Source organism: Oncorhynchus nerka, linkage group LG20 (genome assembly GCF_034236695.1).
Source record: "Oncorhynchus nerka isolate Pitt River linkage group LG20, Oner_Uvic_2.0, whole genome shotgun sequence".
Classification (NCBI taxonomy): domain Eukaryota; kingdom Metazoa; phylum Chordata; class Actinopteri; order Salmoniformes; family Salmonidae; genus Oncorhynchus; species Oncorhynchus nerka.
In genome coordinates, this window is record NC_088415.1 from 69,679,830 (window position 1) to 69,705,732 (window position 25,903).

At 41.2% G+C, this 25,903-nt stretch overlaps 1 protein-coding gene across 3 annotated transcripts in view; it reads left to right on the plus strand.

Annotated features, from left to right (window-relative positions):
- Window positions 1–24,613, plus strand: part of LOC115103029 (solute carrier family 12 member 7-like) — a 76,976-nt gene extending 52,363 nt beyond the window's left edge. For 2 of the 3 annotated variants that reach the window (XM_029623607.2, XM_065005712.1), the window contains exons 15-24: window positions 471–590; window positions 1,200–1,304; window positions 2,905–3,073; window positions 8,317–8,512; window positions 8,836–9,005; window positions 9,198–9,329; window positions 9,441–9,548; window positions 11,574–11,749; window positions 17,017–17,150; window positions 19,614–24,613. In XM_029623607.2, coding sequence (XP_029479467.1) covers window positions 471–590; window positions 1,200–1,304; window positions 2,905–3,073; window positions 8,317–8,512; window positions 8,836–9,005; window positions 9,198–9,329; window positions 9,441–9,548; window positions 11,574–11,749; window positions 17,017–17,150; window positions 19,614–19,705 — 1,402 coding nt within the window. In that variant the 3' untranslated portion in view covers window positions 19,706–24,613. Of the gene's footprint in view, window positions 1–470; window positions 591–1,199; window positions 1,305–2,904; window positions 3,074–8,316; window positions 8,513–8,835; window positions 9,006–9,197; window positions 9,330–9,440; window positions 9,549–11,573; window positions 11,750–12,150; window positions 13,378–17,016; window positions 17,151–19,613 lie in introns of those variants that run through there. The other variant, XM_065005713.1, reaches the window with a different exon arrangement.
- The last annotated feature ends 1,290 nt before the right edge of the window (window positions 24,614–25,903 follow it).

Consider the following 25,903-nt stretch of genomic DNA (forward strand, 5'->3'; position numbering starts at 1 on the left):
ATGGTCCAAAGACGGTCGTAAAGAGGGCACGACAACACCTTTTCCCCCTTCTACCCCCTAGCCATAAGACTGCTGAACAATTCATCAAATACATGTACAAATTACCTTGACTAACCTGTACCCCCGCACATTGACTCGGTACCCCCTGTATAAAGCCTCGTTATTTTTATTTAGTTACTCTTTCTGGAACTGCATTGTTTGTTAAGCGCTTGTAAGTATGCATTTCAAGGTCTACACTTGTTGTATACGGCGTTTGTGACAAACAAAGTTAGATTTTTTTTATTTCAACCAAGCACTAACCCACCTGATTCAACCAATCGACTAATCATCAAGCCCTTGATTAATTAAATCAGGTTTGTTGGTGTGGAGTAAAAGTAGGTGTCCAAGAAATATCAGGACTAAGGAACACTGACCTAATGCCTATCCAAAAAATAAGCCCCTGTTGTTGTCCTGTTCTCTGGTCCCTGCAGGACTCTGTCATTCCTGGGGATGAGTCTCTGTCTCTCCCTCATGTTCATCTCCTCCTGGTACTATGCCCTGGTAGCCATGTCCATTGCAGGATGCATCTATAAGTACATTGAGTACAGAGGGTAAGAGTTTGGTTTCCCAATTACAGCTCAATAACATTGTACTGTATTGTAATTACATTGGTTGTGGTACTTAAATGTGTGACTAACAGCACTTATGTAGTGGCCATTCTCCACACAATACAATATAACACTGTATCATACATCCCTACACATGTCCCACCCTTTCTTTAACCCATGTATTGGACTGTGTCTTATAATTTGTTTAAGTTACAGTTTGGTGCATTGCATTGGTTTCAGTTTAGTGCATTGTTTTTGTTACCTAATGTGTGAGATCTCTGTAATCCTATAGTGTTCCTGCCTTTTTTAACCCACTCTCTGATCTCAGGGGCTCCCGAGTGGCGAAGCATTCTAAGGCACTGCATCTCAGTGCTAGAGGCGTCACTACAGACCCTGGTTCGATCCTGGGCTGTATCACAACCCGGGCTGTATCACAACCGGCCGTGATCGGGAGTCCCATCGGGCGGCGCACAATTGGCCCAGCGTCGTCTGGGTTAGGGGAGGGTTTGGCTGGGGTAGGCCGTCATTGTAAATAAGAATTTGTTCTTAACTGACTTGCCTAGTTATATGAAGGTTAAACCAAATCTATAATTGAACTCTCTTTCCTCTCAGGGCAGAGAAGGAGTGGGGAGACGGGATCAGAGGGCTGTCCCTGAACGCTGCTCGCTACGCTCTGATCCGCCTGGAGGAGGTGCCAACACACACTAAGAACTGGAGGTGAGAGGCTGAGAACTGTGTAGAGCGTAGGGTGGCGATGACTCCTGATGAACTAAGGGCCAATGTATAGTGATGATAAAACCCTTCCTCTTCAAAGAGTCATGGAATTTTGTCCGACGGTTATTGTCATGCAAAGACCGCCGGTCTCACTGTAATTGACCGAAAATGTACATTAACATCTCCTGGCCTCCATGCACACAAGCTGCTGACCTACACCTTTGGAACATTTAAAAAAGAAAGTCAAAATAAATTGAATTTAATTTACACCATCACAATAAATCCATTATTTATTTTAGTTTGGTCCAAACAAACATTATGATATGAAGAAAATGTGTTTCAGAAGAACAGAGTATGAGTTGGCCTACTGTAGGCCTATGTTATCTTGCTATGCTCCATGCCATAGGCATTGACAGAAAATGGCGCCGGAAGCAATGCCTGCAGGTTTACTAGCGCCCAAGCAATTGTGCTATTATGTGGGGTTCAAGTTCCTTGGTGTCCACATCACCAACAAACTAGAATGGTCCAAACACACCAAGACAGTCGTGAAGAGGACACGACAAAGCCTATTCCCCCTCAGGAAACTAAAAGATTTGGCATGGGTCCTCAGATCCTCAAAAGGTTCTACAGCTGCAACATCACTGCTGTATCACTGCTTGGTACGGCAATTGCTCGGCCTCCGACCTCAAGGCACTACAGAGGGTAGTGTCTACGGCCCAGTACATCACTGGGGCTAAGCTGCCTGCCATCCAGGACCTCTACACCAGGCGGTGTCAGAGGAAGGCCCTAAAAATGGTCAAAGACCCCAGCCACCCCAGTCATAGACAGTTCTCTCTACTCCCGCATGGCAAATGGTACTGGAGTGCCAAGTCTAAGACAAAAATGCTTCTCAACAGTTTTTACCCCCAAGCCATAAGACTCCTGAACAGGTAATCAAATGTCTACCTGGACTATTTGCATTGTGTTCCACCCCCAACCTCTCTTTTACACTGCTGCTACTCTCTGTTTATCATATATGCATAGTCACTTTAACTATACATTCATGTTTACTTTTATTTATTTACTTACCTATTGTTCACCTAATAACTTTTTTGCACTATTGGTTAGAGCCTGTAAGTAAGCATTTCACTGTAAGGTTGTATTCGGCGCACTTGACAAATAGACTTTGATTTGATTTGTAGGCTTGTTAGTTTAGCTGATGCTTATAAGCTTATAAGTCCTGTGCCATTATTTTATATGATTTTTATAGTAAGAAAAATATCATTGAACTTAGCTGAATAAAATAGAAAGGATATTTTTCCCATGACAGAGCGAGTGGGCATTTGAAGTGGCTATGTTGAGCGTAAAAGGGACTATTTGAAACAGGTTATATATACTAGATTTAGAGTTATTTGGCAGCTTTAGTTGTGAAAGATACAAGAATGTCTTAGAAATCAAAACAGGGGTGCATTGTCAGTTTGAAGACTGTAGAATCTAGTGTAGATCTGATGCACAATACACACAGTTGTCTTGATGTTCTGTCTGGTGACCTAGTTTTTGGGCTTTTCCTGATGCCTATCTATTGACATATACTGACTGTACTTTACCTTATCTCTCCCCTCAGGCCTCAGCTACTGGTGCTACTGAAGTTGGATTCAGACCTGGGGGTGAAACACCCTCGTCTGCTGTCCTTCACCACCCAGCTGAAGGCAGGGAAAGGCCTGACCATCGTCAGCTCTGTGCTTGAGGGCACCTACATGACCCTGGGAGCTGAGGCCAAGAGCGCAGAGCAGGTGAGACTGAGACACTCATATCACATGATCATGGCGGCAGGGAATTCGTATCCATTGTTGGGATTTGTTACTTGGGAAAGTAATATTTTACTCCTTACTTTCAAAGTAACACGTTACTTTATGAAAATTACTTTGTGCAGAGTAACGCGTTATATTACTTTTGAGTTACTTTCTTTCACAAACACCCTCATGTGAATCTTGACAACGAGACATGTTGGTCATCCTTCAATTGAATAATGTAGAAGAGGATACAATACTAATGATATGACAGACACAAAATCCATTTTTTTTTATAGCCGGGCCTCGACAAATTCGAATTGACCAATGCTGCAGGCGTTTATTTTACCAGTCCAAGTCCATTTAATATACACCATCACAAAGAAATCTATTATAATTTCCATTTATGCAGGCCTTAAAAAACATTATGCAACAAATAAAATGTATTTCAAAAGAAGAGAATAGCATTATTTATGTTACTGTGCTTAGTAGCCTAGGCTATGCGGCGTGAAATCAAATCAACAATAGCATAGTTAATTTGTTTATGTAAAAGACAATACACTCTTTTTAATTCCCCTTATTGCAGTCAGTCACACAGTTAGGTCCATAATTATTGGCAACCTTGATAAATATGAGCAAAAAAGACTGCGTAAAATAAATACAAGTACTGAGTGATATTCTATGCTCAAAATTATTGGTATATTATTTTATACTAATACACTTGCTCAGAAAAATAGACTTTACTTTAAAAACATTTTTTATAGAATCTCGAAAGATACCGGGTCAAAATTATTGTCACCTCTGTTTTCCATACTCTAGCACCCTCCCCTTGCGAGGATAACATCACTAATTTTTTACATACATACATACATACATACATACTAGGGATGCACGATATATCGGTGAACATATCGGAATCGGCCCGATATTAGCTAAAAATGCCAACATTGATATCGGCCCGATGTCTAGTTTTAACGCCAGATGTGCAAAACCAATGTCAAAGCTGACGTGCATACCTATATAACAAAGGTACATGACGTGAATGACGATACGTGCAACACAGCATTCCTAAACTTGCCCACAATGTCAGCTGTGTGGTTCGAGCAGTGAACAAGTCAAGCAGTCATTTGAAAGAGTAACAATATTTCAGCGAGACAACTCAAAGGCGAATTCCTTGATAATGGATTTCATTGTCCTTGACAATCAACCGTTCTCTGTCATGGGAGATTATGGCTTTCGGACTGGTCGAAGCACCGGTTAACACTAACAAGTGTGCTATTTTTCCGATGTTGCCTTACCGAGATACACAGTAATAGCGTCACTGCTATTAGCTTCACGACATGCATACTATGGAACACCGTTTGGGTGTAGCACTGTCAAAGCTGTACAAAAAAATCTGCAATCACCGGCCACAAACAATGTGTTTACAATACCGCATTGGTAATAAAGCATCATTTGTTCGACCGCAGCTTCTGGAGTAGCTAGCTTTTACCTTGGTACCTAGCTAGCATCAATACAACCAGCCTGCAAACAATGACCTCTTGCACTTAGAACACAGCGTCCATGGGTGTGTGTTAACTATTTAACTGTACTAGAATGCTTAAAAGGCCGCTAAAATGTTTAATATCAGGTATCGGGTTTTTTGGCAAAGAAAATATCGGATATCGGCCAAAACTGTAATATCGGTGCATCACACATACATACATGCATACAAGCATGCGTGCTGTTCAACTCTCTAGAGACAGCAGGAGCGGTAGAGATACTCTGAATGGTCGGCTATAAAAAGCCAACTGACATTTACTCCTGATGTGCTGACCTGTTGCACCCTCGACATCCACTGTGATTTATTATTATTTGACCCTGCTGGTCATTTATGAACATTTGAACATCTTGGCTATGTTCTGTTATAATCTCCACCCGGCACAGCCAGAAGAGGCTCCACCCCTCATAGCCTGGTTCCTCTCTAGGTTTCTTGGTAGGTTCTGGCCTTTCTAGGGAGTTCTTCCTAGCCACTGTGCTTCTACACCTGCATTGCTTGCTGTTTGGGGTTTTAGGCTGGGTTTCTGTACAGCACTTTGAGATATTAGCTGATGTAAGAAGGGCTTTATGAATAAATGTGATTTGATCTGTACCAGTCAAAAGTTTGGACACCTACTCATTCAGGGGTTTTTCTTAATTTTTTACTATTTTCTACATAGAGAAGACATCAAACTATGAAATAATACATATGGAATCATGTAGTAACCAAAAAAGTTCAGCGTGAATAGCACAGCAGTGTTGCAGTTCTTCAAACACTCAAAACTACCACCATACCCCGTTCAAAGGCAATTCATTATTTGGCTTACCCATTCACCCTCTGAATGGCACACACACAATCCATGCCAAAAAAAATTCAAGACTTAAAAATCCTTCTTTAACCTGTCTCCTCCTTCATCTATACTGATTGAAGTGGATTTAACAAGTAACATCAATAAGGGATCATGGCTTTCACCTGGTCAGTCTATGTCATGGAAAGAGCAGGTGTTCTTATATACTCAGTTTACATGTAAACACTGCTGAAAAAGTAACTGGTAACAGTAATATATAAATACTTATGGTAATATACTACTGGTATATATTAATGTGTATTTATAAACATGTAAACCGTAGTAATAGTGACCAGTAGCAGGATAAATAGATAAATACTCATGATAATCAATGGACAGCAGTGTAATGCAGTAATACATCGGTGGAGACCTGTGGATGGTCTGTGTGGATAGTCTGTGGGAGAGGGAGACCAGTAGTTGTTAGCCATTTAACAGTCTTATGGCTGGCCAGGGGATAGAAGCTGTTTAGGAGTCTGTTGGTCTGAGCCTTGATGCACCGGTAACGCCTGCCGGATGTGAGCATGGAGAACAATCCATCTCTCGGGTGGCTGGAGTCTTTGTCAAGCACGCTTTTGGCAAGCACACTACAAGTGCTAGTATATGCATTATTATCCCTGACTCGAACAGGCTTGCTTACTCCTTTGCTTTCACCTCATTGAGGTGTATTGAGTTCTCAATTCATGATCTCAAAACAAAAAGCTCTGCCACCTGCTGGCAGGTCAGAGGGGTGCACTGAAACATCATAGAGGCAAGCTGTTAGAGATGAGTACTGGTGAATTATCATTGTGATCCATGTAGATGTTATATGTTTTTTACCTGCTGCAAAGCCAATTGCCCTCTGGGACAAAATGTTACAACTTTATACATAATTACATACTTCTCTGTGCACCTCACTCTCTGTCCTCTTCCTCGTCCCAGATTACAGTCTGATGAAAGCTGCATTTGTCTTGTTCTGTCATGCTACCCTCCGGCCAAGTTCAATGATATGTTCTGACTAGTCTATTTCAAGTACGAAGAGGTCAATAAAACGCTTTGTGACATCTAACTCCACTGGCTCTGTAAAGATTCCTGCAGTCAGCTGTATAGATGTTTCCAATTATTAGCCATACATGTTGAAACATTATTTTGGTCACTCACTCTTGACTTAAGGTCCAAGTTTAGAAAGCATTTATAAAGACTTACATCCCATGGGTGATTTTACTTCATACTTTCTGCATAGTACAATGGCAAGAGAAAGTAAGAACCCTTTGGAATTACCTGGATTTGATCAAATGTAATCTGATTAACTAATAACACACATATTATTGTATTTCTCTTGTCTATATTGAATATATAATTTAAACATTTACTGTGTAGGTTGGGAAAAGTATGTGAACCCCTAGGCTAATGACTTCTCCGAAAGCTAATTGGAGTCAGGAGTCAGCTAATCTGGAGTCCAATCAATGAGACGAGATTGGAGATGTTGGTTAGAGCTGCCTTGCCTTATAAAAAACACTCACAAGAAGCATTGCCTGATGTGAACCATGCCTCGAACAAAAGAGATCTCAGAAGACCTAAGATTAAGAATGGTTGACTTGCATAAAGCTGGAAAGGGTTACAAAAGTTTATCTAAAAACCTTGTTGTTCATCAGTCCATGGTAAGACAAATTGTCTATAAATGGAGGAAAAGTTCAGCACTCTTGCTAGTCTCCCTAGGAGTGGCCATCCTGCAAAGATGGCTGCAAGAGCACAGCGCAGAATGCTCAATGAGGTTAAGAAGAATCCTAGAGTGTCAGCTAAAGACTTACAGAAATCTCTGGAACATGCTAGCATCTCTGTTGACGAGTCAACGATACGTAAAACACTAAACAAGAATGGTGTTCATGGGAGGACACCACGGAAGAAGCCACTGCTGTCCAAAAACAACATTGCTGCGTGTTTGAAGTTTGCAAAAGTGCACCTGGATGTTCCACAGCGCTACTGGCAAAATATTCTGTAGACAGATGAGACTACAGTTGAGTTGTTTGGAAGGAACACACAACACTATGTGTGGAGAAAAAAAGGCACAGCACACCAACATCAAAACCTCAACCCAACTGTATGGTGCAGGGAGCATCATGGTTTGGGGCTGCCTCAGGGCCTGGACAGCTTGCTATCATCGATGGAAAAATGAAATCCCAAGTTTAACAGGAGAATGTTAGGCTATCTGTCCGCCAATTGAAGCTCAACAGGAGTTGGGTGATGCAACAGGACAACGACCCAAAACACAGAAGTAAATCAACAACAGAATGGCTTCAACAGAAAAAAATATGACTACTGGAGAGTCCTGACCTCAACCCGATTGAGATGCTGTGGCATGACCTCCATAGAGCAGTTCACACCAGACATCCCGAGAATATTGCTGAACTGAAACAGTTTTGTAAAGAGGAATGGTCCAAAATTCCTCCTGCCCTTTGTGCAGGTCTGATCCGCAACTACAGAAAACGTTTGGTTGAGGTTATTGCTGCCAAAGGAGGGTCAACCAGTTATTAAATCCAAGGGTTCACATACTTTTTTCACCCTGCACTGTGAATGTTTACACAGTGTGTTCAATAAAGACATGAAAATGTATAATTGTTTGTGTGTTGTTAGTTTAAGCAGACTGTGTTTATCTATTGTTGTGATCTAGATGAAGATCAGATCATTTTATGACCAATTTATGCAGAAATCCAGGTATTTCCAAAGGGTTCACTTACTTTTTCTTGCCACTGTATTCTTGCATCAAATGTTTCATCCACTATCGGTATTTTGCAAGTGTATTTATGGAAACTGTATTTTTTTTCACTTTCTCATCGATTCATCCTCCTCTTCACTCTTTCATTATATTTTCTCCTGATGTTTTTTTGTCTTTTCTTGGTGCAGAATGTTAAGTCAGCCATGCACCTGGAGCGTACCAAAGGTTTCTGCCACGTGGTGGTGTCCTCTAACCTGCGGGATGGTTTCTCCCACTTGATCCAGTCGGCAGGGCTGGGGGGCATGAAACACAACGCCGTTCTCATGGCCTGGCCTGGAGGCTGGAAACAGGCTGAGGACTCCTACCCCTGGAAGAACTTCATTGGTACACACACCATACTCTAGTATCCTCCACACTACACACCATCGTTTGCTATACTAGTCTACAGTAGATTTAAGTAGCATCAAGTATGTCATAATAAGTAGCCTCTTGTGACGACATCCACATACATTTGAAAAATTAGGCTAGTGTAGCTATCTATTGAGATTTGGTTTTAGCGATTTTGTATGTTTTGTAGGCCGGGTTAAGAGTTTTTCCTGACCAAATGACCTGACCAGAGTCAGTCAAAACTGTGGGGCCTAATTATGTGGGTTTCTTGCACTGATAACAATACAAGCAGTACAGTAAATATCCTCCTTATTCCACAGAGACAGTGAGAGAGACAACGTCAGCCCATCAGGCCCTGTTGGTTGCTAAGAACATTGACAAGTTCCCCTGCAACCAGGACCGTCTGGGGGAGGGCACCATAGACGTGTGGTGGATTGTTCATGATGGAGGTCTTCTCATGCTGCTGCCTTTCTTACTGCGCCAACACAAGGTATTGTGGCATTGGCACCATATGCCTTTGGGTACTGTATACTGTATAAATGTTTTTTGTTAATTGCAAGGGGCCATTAAACAATTTCCACAACTGATATTGGACTGAAGCACTATATCATTTAGAACAGTTTCATAGACGCTCATAGTTTCTTTCCTTTTTTTCTATCTCTCTGTCCCTTGTCCGTCCCAGGTGTGGAGGAAGTGTAAGATGCGTATATTCACAGTGGCTCAGATGAATGACAACAGTATTCAGATGAAGAAGGACCTGCAGATGTTCCTGTATCACCTCCGTCTCAACGCTGTAGTGGAGGTGGTGGAGATGGTAAGCAGCTGCACTCACACTTAATCATACCTGCTATAGTATTAATAAGAAACCATTTGTCAAGGGTTTTGCCCCCTTTTTTTGCCAGTTTCTTTGTATTTCTGTCCTCAGCACGATAGTGACATTGCAGCCTTCACCTATGAGAAGACCCTGGTGATGGAGCAGCGCTCTCAGATGCTGAAACAGATGCAGCTGTCCAGAACCGAGCGGGAGAGAGAGGTAATGTGATGCTCAACTCTTGTCAGGTTCTGTTTAACCTACAGGAGGTTGGTGGTACCTTATTTGGGGAGGACGGGTTCATAGTAATGGCTGGAATGGAATCAATGGAATGGTATCATACTCATCGTGTTTCCACGTGTTTGATACCATTCCATTTACTCCATTCCATCCATTATTATGAGCCGTCCTCCCCTTAGCAGCCTCCTGTGGTGTAACCAGGTAATTCAATAGTGGACAACAAAAAGGAAACGCCGCACACTGCTGCTCACGCTCCCAGGTGATTCTATATGGAACAGTTCGACCCTTCATCAGGCATCCATATCCAGGTGGGGGCGGAAGGTTCATGAAACGGGAGGTAAAATTATATAACAGGTTCACAATATTAACATTCAATGTATCAAAATATATGATCATACACAAGGAAGGTGATCAGTATTTTCGGTAATATATATATATATATATATATATATATATATATATATATATATATATATACACAATATTCAGTTAGGATAAGACACAATATGTACATTTTGAAACTGAAGGGTTTAAGTCAAAACATTGTTGTAAATAAAATCACCTGGGAGCATGAGCAGCAGTATACTGTGTTTTCCTTTCTGTTTTCCTACATCTCCAGCACCTGCAGAAAGTACCTGGATGTGCGTGTTTTCTTCAGCTTTTGTACAATAGTGGATAAAACATCATTATATTGACAAGTGAACACTTGGTCACTGCTTTGAATGTTGACTGTAGGCCTATGCACAGTGTTTAAATCAAGGACGGGGACAAAGGTTGCACTTCACACGCGGGATAGATTATATTTTTGTTCATTCCTGTTACAGTAGTTCTTCCTTGTTGTTTGTGGCTCGTAATATGGACTGACTGTTGTGACATTTTGGCCTGTCCTGATTTCCTGCTGCTGTGTTGGATGTTCTGGGCTCGCATCGGGTTGGGCTTCAGATTCAGAGCATCACAGACGAGTCGCGTAACTCCATCGAGAACAAGAAGTCCTCCGTGGTGGAGACACTACAGGCCTCAAACACACTACAGGTCCCAAGCCTGTCCATATCCATGGACATACGGGAAGATGAGGAGGTAGCCCAGCAGCCATGTGATGTGTCTGCCTCAGAACCATCCCATAAACATCCCATAAGCAATCTCCCTTCCCTCTCCACCCTTTAGCCCATCCTCATGCCTGTATCTGACATGGACAGAGCCACAGCTATTAAGTATTTTTCTAAAAAAGCTGTGATTTGTTAATTCTTGAGGAAATCTTAAGGAATGACTAAGGTGTTCCAGTAAAAGCGTACCCCAATACTGTCTGCGTTTCTGGAAGCAGCGCCCTGAAGCATTACTCAATGAATATGGCTGTGGCAAAAGAATGAAAGAGAACTGAATTATAGGATTTCTATGGCTGTGGTCCTCTTGTGTCCTTGTCACCCTACTCCTGCATCCACTTACGTGAGAGTTATCGGCTCAGTAACTTTGTAGCAAGTATTACACTTAGATATTTTTACAACAATCTTCTTAGAACCAAAAACTTAGAACGTTCTTGGTGCGCTGGCAAAACCGCCAACCCCAAACCGCCAACTTCAACTTGGATTAGAAATGTAATCCCATTTTTCCTAATTGTTTCCATCATTTCCATTTTTCAACTTCACTTTGATTTATTTGTAGTATGTTTTATTATTATTGTTTGCTATAGTACACTTTATTTTGTTTCTATGTCATGCATTGTTTTTATGGAGCTTTGTTATTTTAACGTTGAAGCATTGAAATGTACAGTAATATTTCATGCCTTTTCAATGGAGTAGACAGATGAACGAATGCAACCATGAGAATGTCATCCATAATCCATTTTGGATCTATTGCTTGGATTAACATTGTCATTCTTGCCGATATTGCAAAACATAAGGATAGTCTCCATTCTACAGTTGTGCCAGCCTCCTGATCCTATCTGACAGGAGGCACCGCTTTGTTTAGCATCCTGCCTGGGTCTGTAGTGACACCAGTGTTATCCCCCAGGCTCAGCTGATCACTAAACTGGGCACTAAGTCCCATGCCAACCTCAGTGATACAGCTACCGCCGCTCCCGACCACCATGTCCACATGACCTGGACCAAAGACAAGCTGATCGCCGAGAGGAACCGTAAACGCGGCGAGCCGAACATGGGCGTGAAGGACCTCTTCAATATGAAACCGTAAGTATCTCCCCTAGAGGCTCACACAGCAGTACACTGTCAGACATACCCCTTTCACACTACTGAACTGAGTCTTGCTGTTCTGTACTGGCCTGGTTATGGTAGTGTGAAAATGGTATTAGCACTGCCAACAGAAACTACTCAATCCATAGATGCACCTGTCTAGTGCACATATAGAATAATGGTTACAATAGCTACAGTACTGTTCCATACTTGAAATATCTAGACGGAGTATGATACCTTTACTTGAACTATACTCGGTTCTCAGGATGTTCAGACTAGTCTGTACTCCATCATTGATGCCCTGTTCTCCCTATTTGTGTCTGAAATGTGTGATTAACCATGGTGAGATGTATATATTATAAACATACCTATGTTTTGTTTTGTTTCCTCTCTTCTAGAGAGTGGGAGAGTTTGTAAGTCAAGTTTCTCTTAGTCTTAAGTATGTGTGTGATCCTTTTTCCCCCCTCATGTCGTGACCTTATAGTTTTTCTTAGACCAACGAGGGGTGTGTGGTGTCTTTCTTCACTTCTCTCCTCCTCTTCTAACAGCATGTATAGTTCTCTCTCAGTTGATTTACGTGGAAAAGACAACATTCACTCAGCATGTGTGACCTTGCCTAACTTGCCTAGACTATTTTATATATGCTTATAATGGTAGGCATATATACAGTACCAGTCAAAAGTTTGGACACACCTACTCATTCAAAGGTTTCTTTATTTTTACTACTTTCTACATTGTAGAATAATAGTGAAGACATCAAAACTATGAAATAACACATATGGAATCATGTAGTAACCAAACAAATCTAAATATATTTTATATTTGAGATTCTTCAAAGTAGCTACCCCTTGCCTTGATGACAGCTTTGCACACTCTTGGCATTCTCTCAACCAGATTCATGAGGAATGCTTTTCTAACAGTCTTGAAGGAGTTCCCACATATGCAGAGCGCTTGTTGGCTGCTTTTCCTTCACTCTGCTGTCCAACTCATCCCAAACCATCTCAATTGGGATGAGGTCGGGTGATTGTGGAGGCCAGGTCATCTGATGCAGAACTCCATCCCTCTCCTTGGTCAAATAGCCCTTACACAGCCTGGAGGTGTGTTTTGGGTCATTCTCCTGTTGAAAAACAAATGATAGTCCCACTGGGCGCAAACCAGATGGGATTGCGTGTCGCTGCAGAATGCTGTGGTAGACATGCTGGTTATGTGTGCCTTGAATTCTAAATAAATCACTGACGGTGTCACCAGCAAAGCACCCCCCCCACATCATCACACCTCCTCCTCCATGCTTCATGGTGGGAACCACATATGCAGAGATTATCCATTCACCTACTCAGCGTCTCACAAAGACACGGCAGTTGGAACCAAAAATATCAAATTTTGACTCATCAAACCAAAGGACAGATTTCCACCAGTCTAATGTCCATTGCTCGTGTTTCTCTGCCCAAGCAAGTCTCTTCTTTTATTGGTGTCCTTTAGTAGTGGTTTCTTTGCAGCAATTTGACCATGAAGGCCTGATTTATGCAGTCTCCTCTAAACAGTTGATGTGGAGATGTGTCTGTTACTTGAACTCTGTGAAGCATTTATTTGGGCTGCGATCTGAGGTGCATGTAACTCTAATGAACTTATCCCCTGCAGCAGAGGTAACTCTGGGTCTTCCTTTCCTGTGGCGGTCCTTATGAGAGCCAGTTTCATAATAGTGTTTGATGGTTTTTGCGACTGCGCTTGAAGAAACTTTAAAAGTTATTGAAATTTTCCGGATTGACTGACCTTCATGTCTTAATGTAATGATTCTCTTTGCTTATTTGAGCTGTTCTTGCCATAATATGGACTTGGTCATTTACAAAAATAGGGATATCCTCTGTATACCCACACCTACCATGTCACAACACAACTGATTGGCTCAAACACATTAAGAAGGAAAGAAATTCCACAAATGAACTTTTAACAAGGCACACCTGATAATTGAAATGCATTCCAGGTGACTACCTCATGAAGTTGGTTGAGAGAATGCCAAGAGTGTTGTCGTGGAAATTTCCTGTATTTACCAAATCATGAGAGCAAACCACACACAAGTCAGAGTTATCATAAAGTCCATCTTTAATTATATGAGCTCCATCACAACCCTGTGACTCTCAGATCAATTCAGTGTCTATAAATGAATTCTCTGAGTCCCTTACACATTGCAACTGAGATCCTTTATAGCAAAGACACACATAGCCAGACAGCATTGGCAATAATTTATCGTTCAGCTTTGTCTCCTAAACTATGGTATTTTCTCAAACTCAGAACCATAAAACAAATCCTCATATCAACAGGCATATATCAAATCCACCCTATCTTGACAAGATCACAGAGACACATTGACTGGCACACAGACATTGTGGAGCCAAGAGATACACGCTTGACCTCTCTCCGGCCCAAGTAACTTAGTCCTGACAGAGAACAGATGACTGCAAACCCGGCCACAGTATTATACAAAAATAAACATTCTGATGAGAAGTAACTTACAAACATATGATGAATATAAAACATCTTACCTATGTTAGCAACTAATTCTGATTATTCCCCAACAATGTGAAAAGCTGTCATCAAGACAAAGGGGTGGCTACTTTTTGGGGATTTGTTTAACACTTTTTTTGTTTACCGCAGTACATGATTCTGTATTATTTCATAGTTTTGGTGTCTTCACTATTATTAAACAATGTAGAAAATAGTACAAATAAAGTAAAACCCTTGAATGAGTAGGTGTCAACTTTTGACTGGTACTAAAAATACAGTTGAAGTCGGAAGTTTACATACACTTAGGTTAGAGTCATTAAAACTCGTTTTTCAACCACTCCACAAATTTCTTGTTAACTAACTATAGTTTTGGCAAGTCGGTTAGGACATCTACTTGGTGCATGACACAAGTCATTTTTCCAACAATTGTTTACAGACAGATAATAATACATATATAATTCACTGTATCACAATTCCAGTGGGTCAGAAGTTTACATACACTAAGTTGACTGTGCCTTTAAACAGCTTGGAATGTAATGGCTTTAGAAGCTTCTGATAGGCTAATTGACATCCTTTGAGTCAATTGGAGGTGTACATGTGGATGTATTTCAAGGCCTACCTTCAAACTCGGTGCCTCTTTGCATGACATCATGGGAAAATCAAAAGAAATCAGCCAAGACCTCAGAAAATAAATTGTAGACCTCCAAGTCTGGTTCATCCTTGGGAGCAGTTTCCAAACGCCTGAAGCTACCACGTTCATCTGTACAAACAATAATTTGCAAGTATAAACACCATGGGACCACGCAGGCGTCATACCGCTCAGGAAGGAGACGCGTTCTGTCTCCTAGAGATGAACATACTTTGGTGCGAAAAGTGCAAATCAATTCCAGAACAACCACAATGGACCTAGTGAAGATGCTAGAGGAAACCGGTACAAAAGTATCTATATCCACAGTAAAACGAGACCTATATCGTCATAAGGCCGCTCTGCATGGAAAAAGCCATTGCTCCAAAACCACCATAAAAATCCAGATTACGGTTTGCAACTGCACATGCGGACAAAGATTGTACTTTGTCCTCTGGTCTGATGAAACAAAAATAGAACTGTTTGGCCATAATGACCATTGTTATGTTTGGAGGGAAAAGGGGGAGGCTTGCAAGCCGAAGAACACCATCCCAACCGTGAAGCACGGGGTTGGCAGCATCATGTTGTGGGGGTGCTTTGCTCCATGAGGGACTGGTGCACTTCACAAAATAGATGGCATCATGAGGTAGGAAAATTATGTGGATATATTGAAGCAACATCTCAAGACATTAGTCAGGAAGTTGAGGCTTGATCGCAAATGGGTCTTCCAAATGGACAATGACCCCAAGCATACTTCCAAAGTTGTGGCAAAATGGCTTAAGGACAGCAAAGTCAGGGTATTGTGTGGCCATCATAAAGCCCTGACCTCAATCCTATAAAAAAAATGTGTGGGCAGAACTGAAAAAGTGTGTGCGAGCAAGGAGGCCTACAAACCTGACTCAGTTACACCAGCTCTGTCAGGAGGAATGATCCAAAATTCCCCCAACTTATTGTGGAAGGCTACCTGAAAAGTTTGACCCAAGTTAAACAATTTAAATACTAATTGAGTGTTTGTAAACTTCTGACCCACTGGGAATGTGATGAAATAAATAAAAGCTGATATAAATGATCTCTACTATTATTCTGACATTTCATATTCTTAAAATAAAGTGGTGATCCTAACTGACCTAAAACTGGGAATTTTTCTAGGTTTCAATGTCAGGAATTGTGAAAAACTGAGTTTAAATGTATTTGGCTAAGGTGTATGTAAACTTCCGAATTCAACTGTATCTAACAAATATGCCTTGATGCCTGCAATATTCCTTAACTAGATATAGTTAAGATATAGATATATGCAGTATCAACATGACATTACTCCTGGACCATGTTTTATCAGTATAATCTATAGTATGGCTATGGAGGCATTTGTTATACATTACTTAGGGTAGCTAATTGGCTTACTGTACATTTTTGCCATGATACCGTCAAGTCACGTATCATGAATGCTTATGACAGGTATGATATCATGTTTATAGTAGAAGCCTGTAGTAGGATATAAGGCATACAATGCATCCCTATTCCTTATATAATGCACTAAATTTGACCAGGGCCTGGTCAAATTTTAGTGCACTATATAGGGAAAATGTATTTATCCGTTATTTTACCAGGTAAGTTGACTGAGAACACGTTCTCATTTGCAGCAACGACCTGGGGAATAGTTACAGGGGAGAGGAGGGGGATGTAAATTGGGGATTATTAGGTGACCGTGATGGTTTGAGGGCCAGATTGGGAATTTAACCCCGGTGTCCTGGTTAACACCCCTACTCTTACGATAAGTGCCATGGGATCTTTAATGACCTCAGAGTCAGGACACCCATTTAACATCCCATCCGAAAGACAGCACCCTACACAGGGCAGTGTCCCCAGTCACTGCCCTGGGGCATTGGGATATTTTTTTAGACCAGAGGAAAGAGTGCCTCCTACTGGCCCTCCAACACCACTTCCAGCAGCACCTGGTCTTCCATCCAGGAACTGACCAGGACCAACCCTGCTTAGCTTCAGAAGCAAGCCAGCAGTGGTATGCAGGGTGGTATGCTGCTGGCAATTTAAAAAAGGGTGCCTTTTGGGGCTCAATCCAAGTAGAAGACATGTAAGTTGTTATTCTTGAGTTTAACCTGTTATTTTTCCTATTTTGTAGGAACCAGTCTAACGTGAGGAGGATGCACACCGCGGTCAAGTTGAATGAGGTTGTGGTCAACAAATCCCAGGGAGCTCAGCTGGTGCTGCTGAACATGCCTGGACCGCCCAAAAACAAGGGTGGTGACGAGAATTGTATCCTTTTTTTTAAACCACTAGTATACTCTGAACTGGATAACGGAGTGTCCACTGTCTGAGTCAGTATCATCTTACAGTAATAAATAGACTGACAGCGACTGAAGCTATAATGATGTACAGTGCTGTGAAAACACATTTTCTACCTTTTATGATTTTTATTTTTGCACATTTTTCACGCTGAATGTTAACAGATCTTCAATCAAAACATAATATTAGATACAGGGAACCTGACTAAACAAATAACACAAAAATTGGATACCTATTTAACAAAATTAAGCAACACTCAGTTCCCCTGTGTGGAAAAGTATTTACCCCCTTACACTCATTAACTGGTTGTACCACTTTTAGCTGCAATCAAACACTTCCTGTAGATGTTGATCAGTCTCTCAAATTTCTGTGGAGGAATTTTGGTCCACTGGTCCATGCAGAGCTGCTTTAACTCAGTGACAATTGTGGCCTTTTATATTTTTTGCCTTTATTTAACTAGGCAAGTCAGTTCAGAACTAATTCTTATTTTCAATGATGGCGTTAGGAACAGTGGGTTAGCTGCCTTGTTCAGGGGCAGAACGACAAATTTTTACCGTGTCAGTTCGGGGATTCGATCTTGCAACCTTTCGGTTACTAGTCCAACGCTCTAACCACTCGGCTACCTGCCGCTTTTCAAGCATGAACTGCTCGTTTCCGGTCCTGCTACAACATCTAAATTGGATTTTGGTCTGGACTTTGACTAGGCCATTCCACAATGTTATATTTGTTGCTTTTAAGTCATTCTGATGTAGAAGTTGTGTGTTTTGGTTCATTGTCTTATTGCATGACCCAGCTGGGCTTCAGCTCAGACGGATGGCCTGACATTCTCCTGTAGAATTCTCTGATACAAAGCAGAATTCATGGTTCCTTCAATGTTTGCAAGTTGTCAGGTCCTGAGGCAGCAAAACATTCTCAAATCATCACACTACCACCACCATGCTTGAGTGTTGGTATGAGGAGCTTATTGTGGAATGCAGGGTTTTCGCCAGACATAAATAAGGCATACTATTATGACTGCTGAATACCAACTATCAATCACAGATCATATATTTTCAAGTAGAGATACCTCGTGAAGCAACTGCTCGCTGTCCCTCTCGAGCTCACATTCTTTTCTATTCTCTCTATGTCCCACACTAACCTACCACAGCATGTGTAAAAGAAACACACATCCGGACAAGTAGAAACGCAATGGATTATGATCATTGTAGTTAATTACAACGTTTTCTGTGCTAAACTACACTTCATGACAAAAAGTATGTGGACACCTGCTATAACAGCCTCCACTCTTCTGGGAAGACTTTCCTCTAGATGTTGGAACATTGCTGTGGGTACTTGCTTCCATTCAGCCACGAGCATTAGTGAGGTTGGGCACTGATGTAGGGCGATTAGGCCTGGCTTGCTGTCGGCGTTCCTATTCATCCCAAAGGTGTTTAATGAGGTTGAGGTCAGGGCTCTGTGCAGGCCAGCCAAGTTCTTCCGCACTGATCTCGACAAATCATTTCTGTATGGACCTAGATTTTTGCACAGGGGCCTTGTCATGCTGAAACAAAGTTGGAAGCACAGAATCATCTAGAATGTCATTGTGTGCTGTATTGTTAAGATTTCCATTTCATGAAGCTCCTGGCGAACAGTTCTTGTGCTGACATTGCTTCCAGAGGCAGTTTGGAACTTGGTAGTGAGTGTTGCAACCGAGGACAGGTGATTTTTATGCGCATGCAGCACTCGGCGGTCCCGTTCTGTGAGCTTGTGTGGCCTACCACTTCGCGGCTGAGCTGTTGTTGTTCCTACACATTTCCACTTCATAGAAACAGCACTTACAGTAGACCGTGGCAGCTCTAGCAGGGCAGAAATTTGACATACTGACTTGTTGGAAAGGTGGCATCTTATGACAGTGTCACTTCGAAAGTCACTGAGCTCTTCAGTAGGGCCATTCTATGACCAATGTTTGTCTATGGAGATTGCATGGCTGTGTGCTCGATTTTATACACCTGTCAGCAAAGGGGTGTCCACATACTTTTGTATAGTGTATATAGTTTTTTTTGTGTTTTTTTTTACTAAATTTCTAGGAATCTCTCAGCACCAATGTTGCGTAACTTTTCAAATTAAATAAATTAAATAAGTATACAAATGTTATTAGTTAACTCAGGTTCCCTTTTATTTAATATTTGGTTTTGGTTGAAGATCTGATAACATTCAGTGTAAAGAATATGCAAATATAGAGAATCCGAAATACATTTTCACGGACGGCATTGTACATAGGCATGAACTGTTGATGAGGAACTGCTTGAGGTGTCTGCATCTAAATTAAAATTCCAGACTTTTAGGTTATTGCCCCCATTACTTTTACTTTTGATATTTCAAATCACTGTACCATTAGTACTCTTCCACGTCAGTGTCTATGCGGTTGTTTCTCCTTGACCCCATGGCCTGTAGACATGGAGTTTCTGGAGGTTCTTATGGATGGACTGGACCGTGTGCTGCTGGTACGTGGCGGAGGCAGGGAGGTGATAACAATCTATTCCTAGCGTCAACAGACACGGGCGGGTATGGTGCAGCCTCAGAGAATCCGGCGAGGTCATCCGGACAAATGGCTGGGCCTCAGCCTCCACCACAGTGCCAGGAGAGGAGTGGGTCGCCCCTATACTGTAGTATGGGAGGACAGTAGGGGGCTGCCTCCACACGCGGAGCAGACTAAGCACACACTGCTGCTGACTGGAGGACAACAGAGGGCACTCTGGATAATCTTTCCATTTCTTATTGTCGTTAGGAATAGGAATTCTTTCAGTAGAACAAAGTGCATAAGTAATGATATTAGGATGGATAGAGATGACCTCGGATGACATGGCTCAGGACTCTATGTAGTATGGTCTAGCCTAGCTGACATAGGATGTAGCTTGTAAGTCCAGATAGTAGACGGGTGTTTAAATCCCAGGTTAGGCAGCCTACTGTGGTTGTGCTCTGGAGTGAGCCACTTGCCCTGTAGTGCACTACTTTTGACGAGAGCTCTTATGGGCCCTGGTCAAATGTAATGCACTATATCGGGAATAGGGTGCCATTTGGCAGAACTGGCCTTAGGCATAAGCGGTCGCGTTGGGCCCCACAGCCTCTTGTGAACAAAAAAGGAACTTAGTCAGGGTCTCAACTTTCTGTTATATACAAGGTGAAATTTGGTTGTGCGTCATTATTTCAGTCATAGACTGTCAATCGGTAAACAATGTCAGCCAGAATTTTTTTTGATTGATAGTTATTTTTGTCAATATATATTTTCTTTTAGGTGGTAGATCAGCTTTAATATCGCAGATAGATTGTGGCTTCCAAACCCCCATATATTTTTATATATATTACACAGTACCAGTCAAAATTTTGGACACGCCTACTCATTCCATGGTTTTTCTTTATATTTTACTATTTTCTACATTGTAGAATAATAGTGAAGACATCAGAACTATGACATAACACATGGAATCATGTTGTAACCAACTATGTGTTAAGCAAAACAAAATATATTTTATATTTGAGATTCTTCAAAGTAGCCACCCTTTGCCTTAATGATAGCTTTGCACACTCTTGGCATTCTCTCAACCAACTTCATGAGGTAGTACCCTGGAATGAATTTCAATTAACAGGTGTGCCTTGTTAAAAGTTATTTTGCGGAATATCTTTCCTTAGTGCGTTTGAGACCATCAGTTATGTTGTGACAAGGAAGGGGTTTTATACAGAAGATAGCGCTATTTGGTAAAAGACCAAGTCCATATTATGGCAAAAGCAGCTTAAATAAGAAAAGAGAAACAACAGTCCACCATTACTTTGTAAGACATGAAGGTCAGTCAATCTGGAAAATTTCAAGAACTAAGTGTAGTCGCAAAAATCAACAAGCACTGATGAAACTGGCTCTCATGAGGACCGCCACAGGAAAGGAAGACCCAGAGTTACCTCTGCTGCAGAGGATAAGTAATTCGAGTTAACTGCACCTCAGATTGCAGTCCAAATAAATGTTTCACAAAGTTCAAGTAACAGACAGACATCTCAACATCAACTGTTTAGAGACTGCGTAAATCAGGCCTTCATGGTCGAATCCTGCATAGAAACTACTATTAAAGGACACCAACAAGAAGAAGAGACTTGCTTGGGCCAAGAAACACGAGAAATGGACGTTAGACTGGTAAAAGTCTGTACTTTGGTCCGAACCAAAGTACTGAGTCCAAATTTGAGATTTTTGTTTCCAACCACCGTGTCTTTTGTGAGACGCAGAGTAGGTGAACGCATGATCTCTGCATGTGTGATTCCCACCGTGAAGCATGGAGGAGGAGGTGTGATGGCGTGGGGATGCTTTTTGCTGGTGACAATGCATTCTGCAGCGATACTCCATCCCATCTGGTTTGCGCTTAGTGGGACCATTTGTTTTGTTTTCAACGGGGCAATGACCCAAAACACACCTCCATGCTGTGTATGCACTATTTGACGAAAAAGAGTGACGGAGTGCTGCATCAGATGACTTGGCCACCACAATCACCCGACCTCAGCCCATTTGAGATAGTCTGGGATGTTGGACCGCTGAGTGAAGGAAAAGCAGTACTCAGCATATGTGGGATCTCCTTCAAGACTGTTGAAAAAGCCTTCCTAATAGTTTTGATGTCTTCACTATTGTTCTACAATGTAGAAAATAGTAAAAAATCAATTTAAAAAACCTTGAATGAGTAGCTGTGTCCCAAACTTTTGTGTGTGTGAGAGAAGTTGTAAGTTTACATACACCTTAGCCAAATACATTCAAACTCCGTTTTTCACAATTCCTGACATTCAATTCTTGTAAAAATTCCCTGTCTTAGGTCAGTTAGGATCCCCACTTTATTTAAAGAATGTGAAATGTCAGAATGATAGTAGAGAGAATGATTTATATCAGCTTTCATTTCTTTCATCACATTCCCAGTGGGTCAGAAGTTTCCCCTTCACTCAATTAGTATTTGGTAGCATTGCCTTTAAATTGTTTAACTTGGGTCAAACGTTTCAGGTAACCTTCCACAAGCTTCCCACAATAAGTTCGGTGAATTTTGGCCCATTCCTCCTGACAGAGCTGGTGTAACTGAGTCAGGTTTGTAAGCCTCCTTGCTCGCACACGCTTTTTCAGTTCTGTCCACAAATGTTCTATAGGATTGAGGTCAGGTCTTTGTGATGGCCATTCCAATACCTTTATTGTCCTTAAGCCATTTTGCCACAACTTTGGAAGTATGCTTAGGAGCATTGTCCATTTGGAAGACCCATTTGCGCCCAAGCTTCAACTTCCTGACTGATGTCTTGAGATGTTGCTTCAATATATCCACATAATTTCCCTCCCTCATAATGCCATCTATTTTGTGAATTGCACTTGTCCCTCCTATAGCAAAGCGCCCACACAACATGATGCTGCCAGGTTTGTAGGCCTCCTTGCTCGCACACGCTTTTAACATTCCTGTGCTTCACGGTTAGGATGGTGTTCTTTGACTTGCAAGCCTCCCCCTATTTCCTCCAAACATAACAATGGTCATTATGGCCAAACAGTTCTATTTTTGTTTCATCAGCCCAGAGAACATTTCTCCAAAAAGTACGATCTTTGTCCCCATGTGCAGTTGCAAACCGTAGTCTGGCTTTTTTATGGCGGTTTTGGAGCAGTGGCTTCTTCCTTGCTGAGCGGCCTTTTAGGTTATGTTAATATAGGACTCGTTTTACTGTGAATATGGATGCTTTTGTACCTGTTTCCTCCAGCATCTTCACAAGGTCCTTTGCTGTTGTTCTGGGATTGATTTGCACTTTCTCACTAAAGTACGTTAATCTCTAGGAGACAGAATGCGTCTCCTTCCTGAGTGGTATGACAGCTGCGGGGTCCCATGGTGTTTATACTTGCGTACTATTGTTTGTACAGATGAACGTGGTACCTTCAGGCATTTGGAAACTGCTCCCAAGGATGAACCAGACATGTGGAGGTCTACAATTTATTTTCTGAGGTCTTGGCTGATTTCTTTTGATTTTCCCATGATGTCATGCAAAGAGGCACTGAGTTTGAAGGTAGGCCTTGAAATACATCCACAGGTGCACCTCCAATTGACTCAAATTATGTTAATTAGCAGAAACTTCTAAAGCTATTACATCATTTTCTGGAATTTTCCAAGCTGTTTAAAGGCACAGTCAACTTAGTGTGTGTAAACTTCTGACCCACTGGAATTGTGATACAGTGAATTATAAGTATTATTATCTGTCTGTAAACAATTGTTGGAAAATTGACTTGTGTCATGCACCAAGTAGATGTCCTAAACGACTTGCCATAACTATAGTTTGTTAACAAGAAATTTGTGGAGTGGTTGAAAAACAAGTTTTAATGACTTCAACTTAAGTGTATGTAAACTTCTGACTTCAACTGTATGTATGTAATTGTTTTTGTTATCCTTCAGCTACCCTCAATCCCTTGCATCTATCTCTGAAGACCATCCAGTTCTATTGGCCATATATTTTTAACTGTGCTGTTTCACAAAAGTTATGAACCTATGTACATTTTAGGGAAACAGTATATTTTACATGAGTTATCTTGTTAATTTTAGTCCCACCCTTCAGCTCCACTCAACCCTTTTCATATATCTCTGAACACCATCCAGTTTCTATTTGCCATTTATTTTTCAGCTGTGATGTTTCACAAAAGTTCTGAAATGTTCTATTATTAGTTTCTACAAATTGTAAATTAAAGATAAACATTTTTGCTAAGAGTATTATTATATTATTGATCGATTGACTATGACTTTTAAAATTAGCTAGCAGTGCTATTTGTAGTTAGCTCCAGGTAAATGTTGCAATTCAAGAGCCATCCCTGAACCTGCGACCAAAAACAAGATACATATTGACAGTACCAAAACAAATGATCTGATGATTCTCTTTGCAGCTAAATGTGCAGAGCTGGGACGGTTGTGTCCCCCATATATATAACGTTCTATTGGTTGCAAGATTTTTGTATAATAATATTAATTGAAAAAAGTTTTGAATCCGGAATCGTTTTGTGTATCAGTTCATAAACCATGTGCCATGAAATTGGTACATCAAAAATATCTTCCCGACTACTTTGCAATCTGTATGGCACAGCTGTCAATTTTTGCGATCTTAAATTAAACTGGTATACTTTTTTATTTATCACAATTTTCTTTAACCAATTTTGGTCTTTAACGAAGGGCTGACAGAGACGTTCCTTACATTCTCCCCTTTCCACATGCCTCTTCCATTTTTGCGGTAATGCTGCAATTAGTTGGTTGTACAGCAGACATTTCCATATATTTTTGTTAGCTGCATGTGTGACAGTCCTATTTATAATCTAATTTTTGTTTTTTTTATCAATCAGTATATTTGAGTTTAACCATAATATTTGTTGTTATATTTGTTCTGTCTTTTCTGGTGGATTAAACTGAAATTGCATCCAACTTTCTATGGCTCATTTTAAAAAATAGTGATATATATATATATATTTTTTTTTTTTCGAGATTCCATTTTCCAAATAACCGAAAGCTGTAATCTGAATAAAGCCATTCTTGAACATGGGGTGAGACATTCTTACAAATCTGCTTGAGAACCAGATTTAAGTATAACTTTTTTTATCTGTTATTTTACCAGGTAAGTTGACTGAAAACATGTTCTCATTTGCAGCAACGACCTGGAGAATAGTTACAGGGGAGGGGGATGAATGAGCCAATTGTAAACTGGGGATTATTAGGTGACAGTGATGGTTTGAGGGCCAGATTGGGAATTTAGCCAGGACACCGGGGTTAACAACCCTACTCTTACAATAAGTGCCATGGGATCTATAATGACCTCAGAGAGTCCGGACACCCGTTTAACGTTCCATCCAAAAGACAGCACCATACACAGGGCAGTGTCCTGGGGACATTGGGATCATTTTTTTTTAGACCAGAGGAAATAGTGCCTCCTACTGGCCCTCCAACACCATTTCCAGCAGCACCTGGTCTCCCATCCAGGAAATGATCAGGACCAAGCCTGCTTAGCTTCAGAAGCAAGCCAGCAGTGTTATGCAGGGTGGTATGCTGCTGGCATACCGCTTATCGCTTAGGGCCAGGGCCGGCCCCACCATTTGGGACAGTCTATGATTGAGGTGTTCTACAGAGAATGAATGATACAGTACAGGGTGTACAGTATATCCCAGTAACATAGTGTCCATGTCACATTTATAAGCACAGAATGATGTGTAAGTTGGCTAGTGCTTTATAGGCCAACTGCTCAGTATGTTATTATTGTTTATTTTTTCAAGTCAGTAAATCAGGTGAAGTCTACTTCTGCTCTTAACATATCACAGTGTAGTAGGAAACAGTTAAATACCTTATTTAATTGTCTGTGATGCTGTGTATTGTGTTAGAGTCCAACCGTACTTGTACATTTCAATAGACAAGCAGCCATTGTGTGTATTGAGATCCTTAAAGTTTCTGGTATTGATTTATTTAATGTTGTACTCTATCTACACTCTGTTTGATAGATTTCGGATGTGAATTCATGTACTGTATTTCCCGGGGTGTACTGTAAACTATTATTTTGTCCCTAATGAGTATTGCAGGTAAACACAGGACTATGGGGTCGACATTGTTCCAACTACATGGTCGTACTCTCCCCTAGTGGTTATGCCGTATCTACATGCGTTATGCTTGTTTGAATACAATGTTGTGAGGTTAGTGTGTTTGAGGGAGCCTGAATGTGTCTGCGAT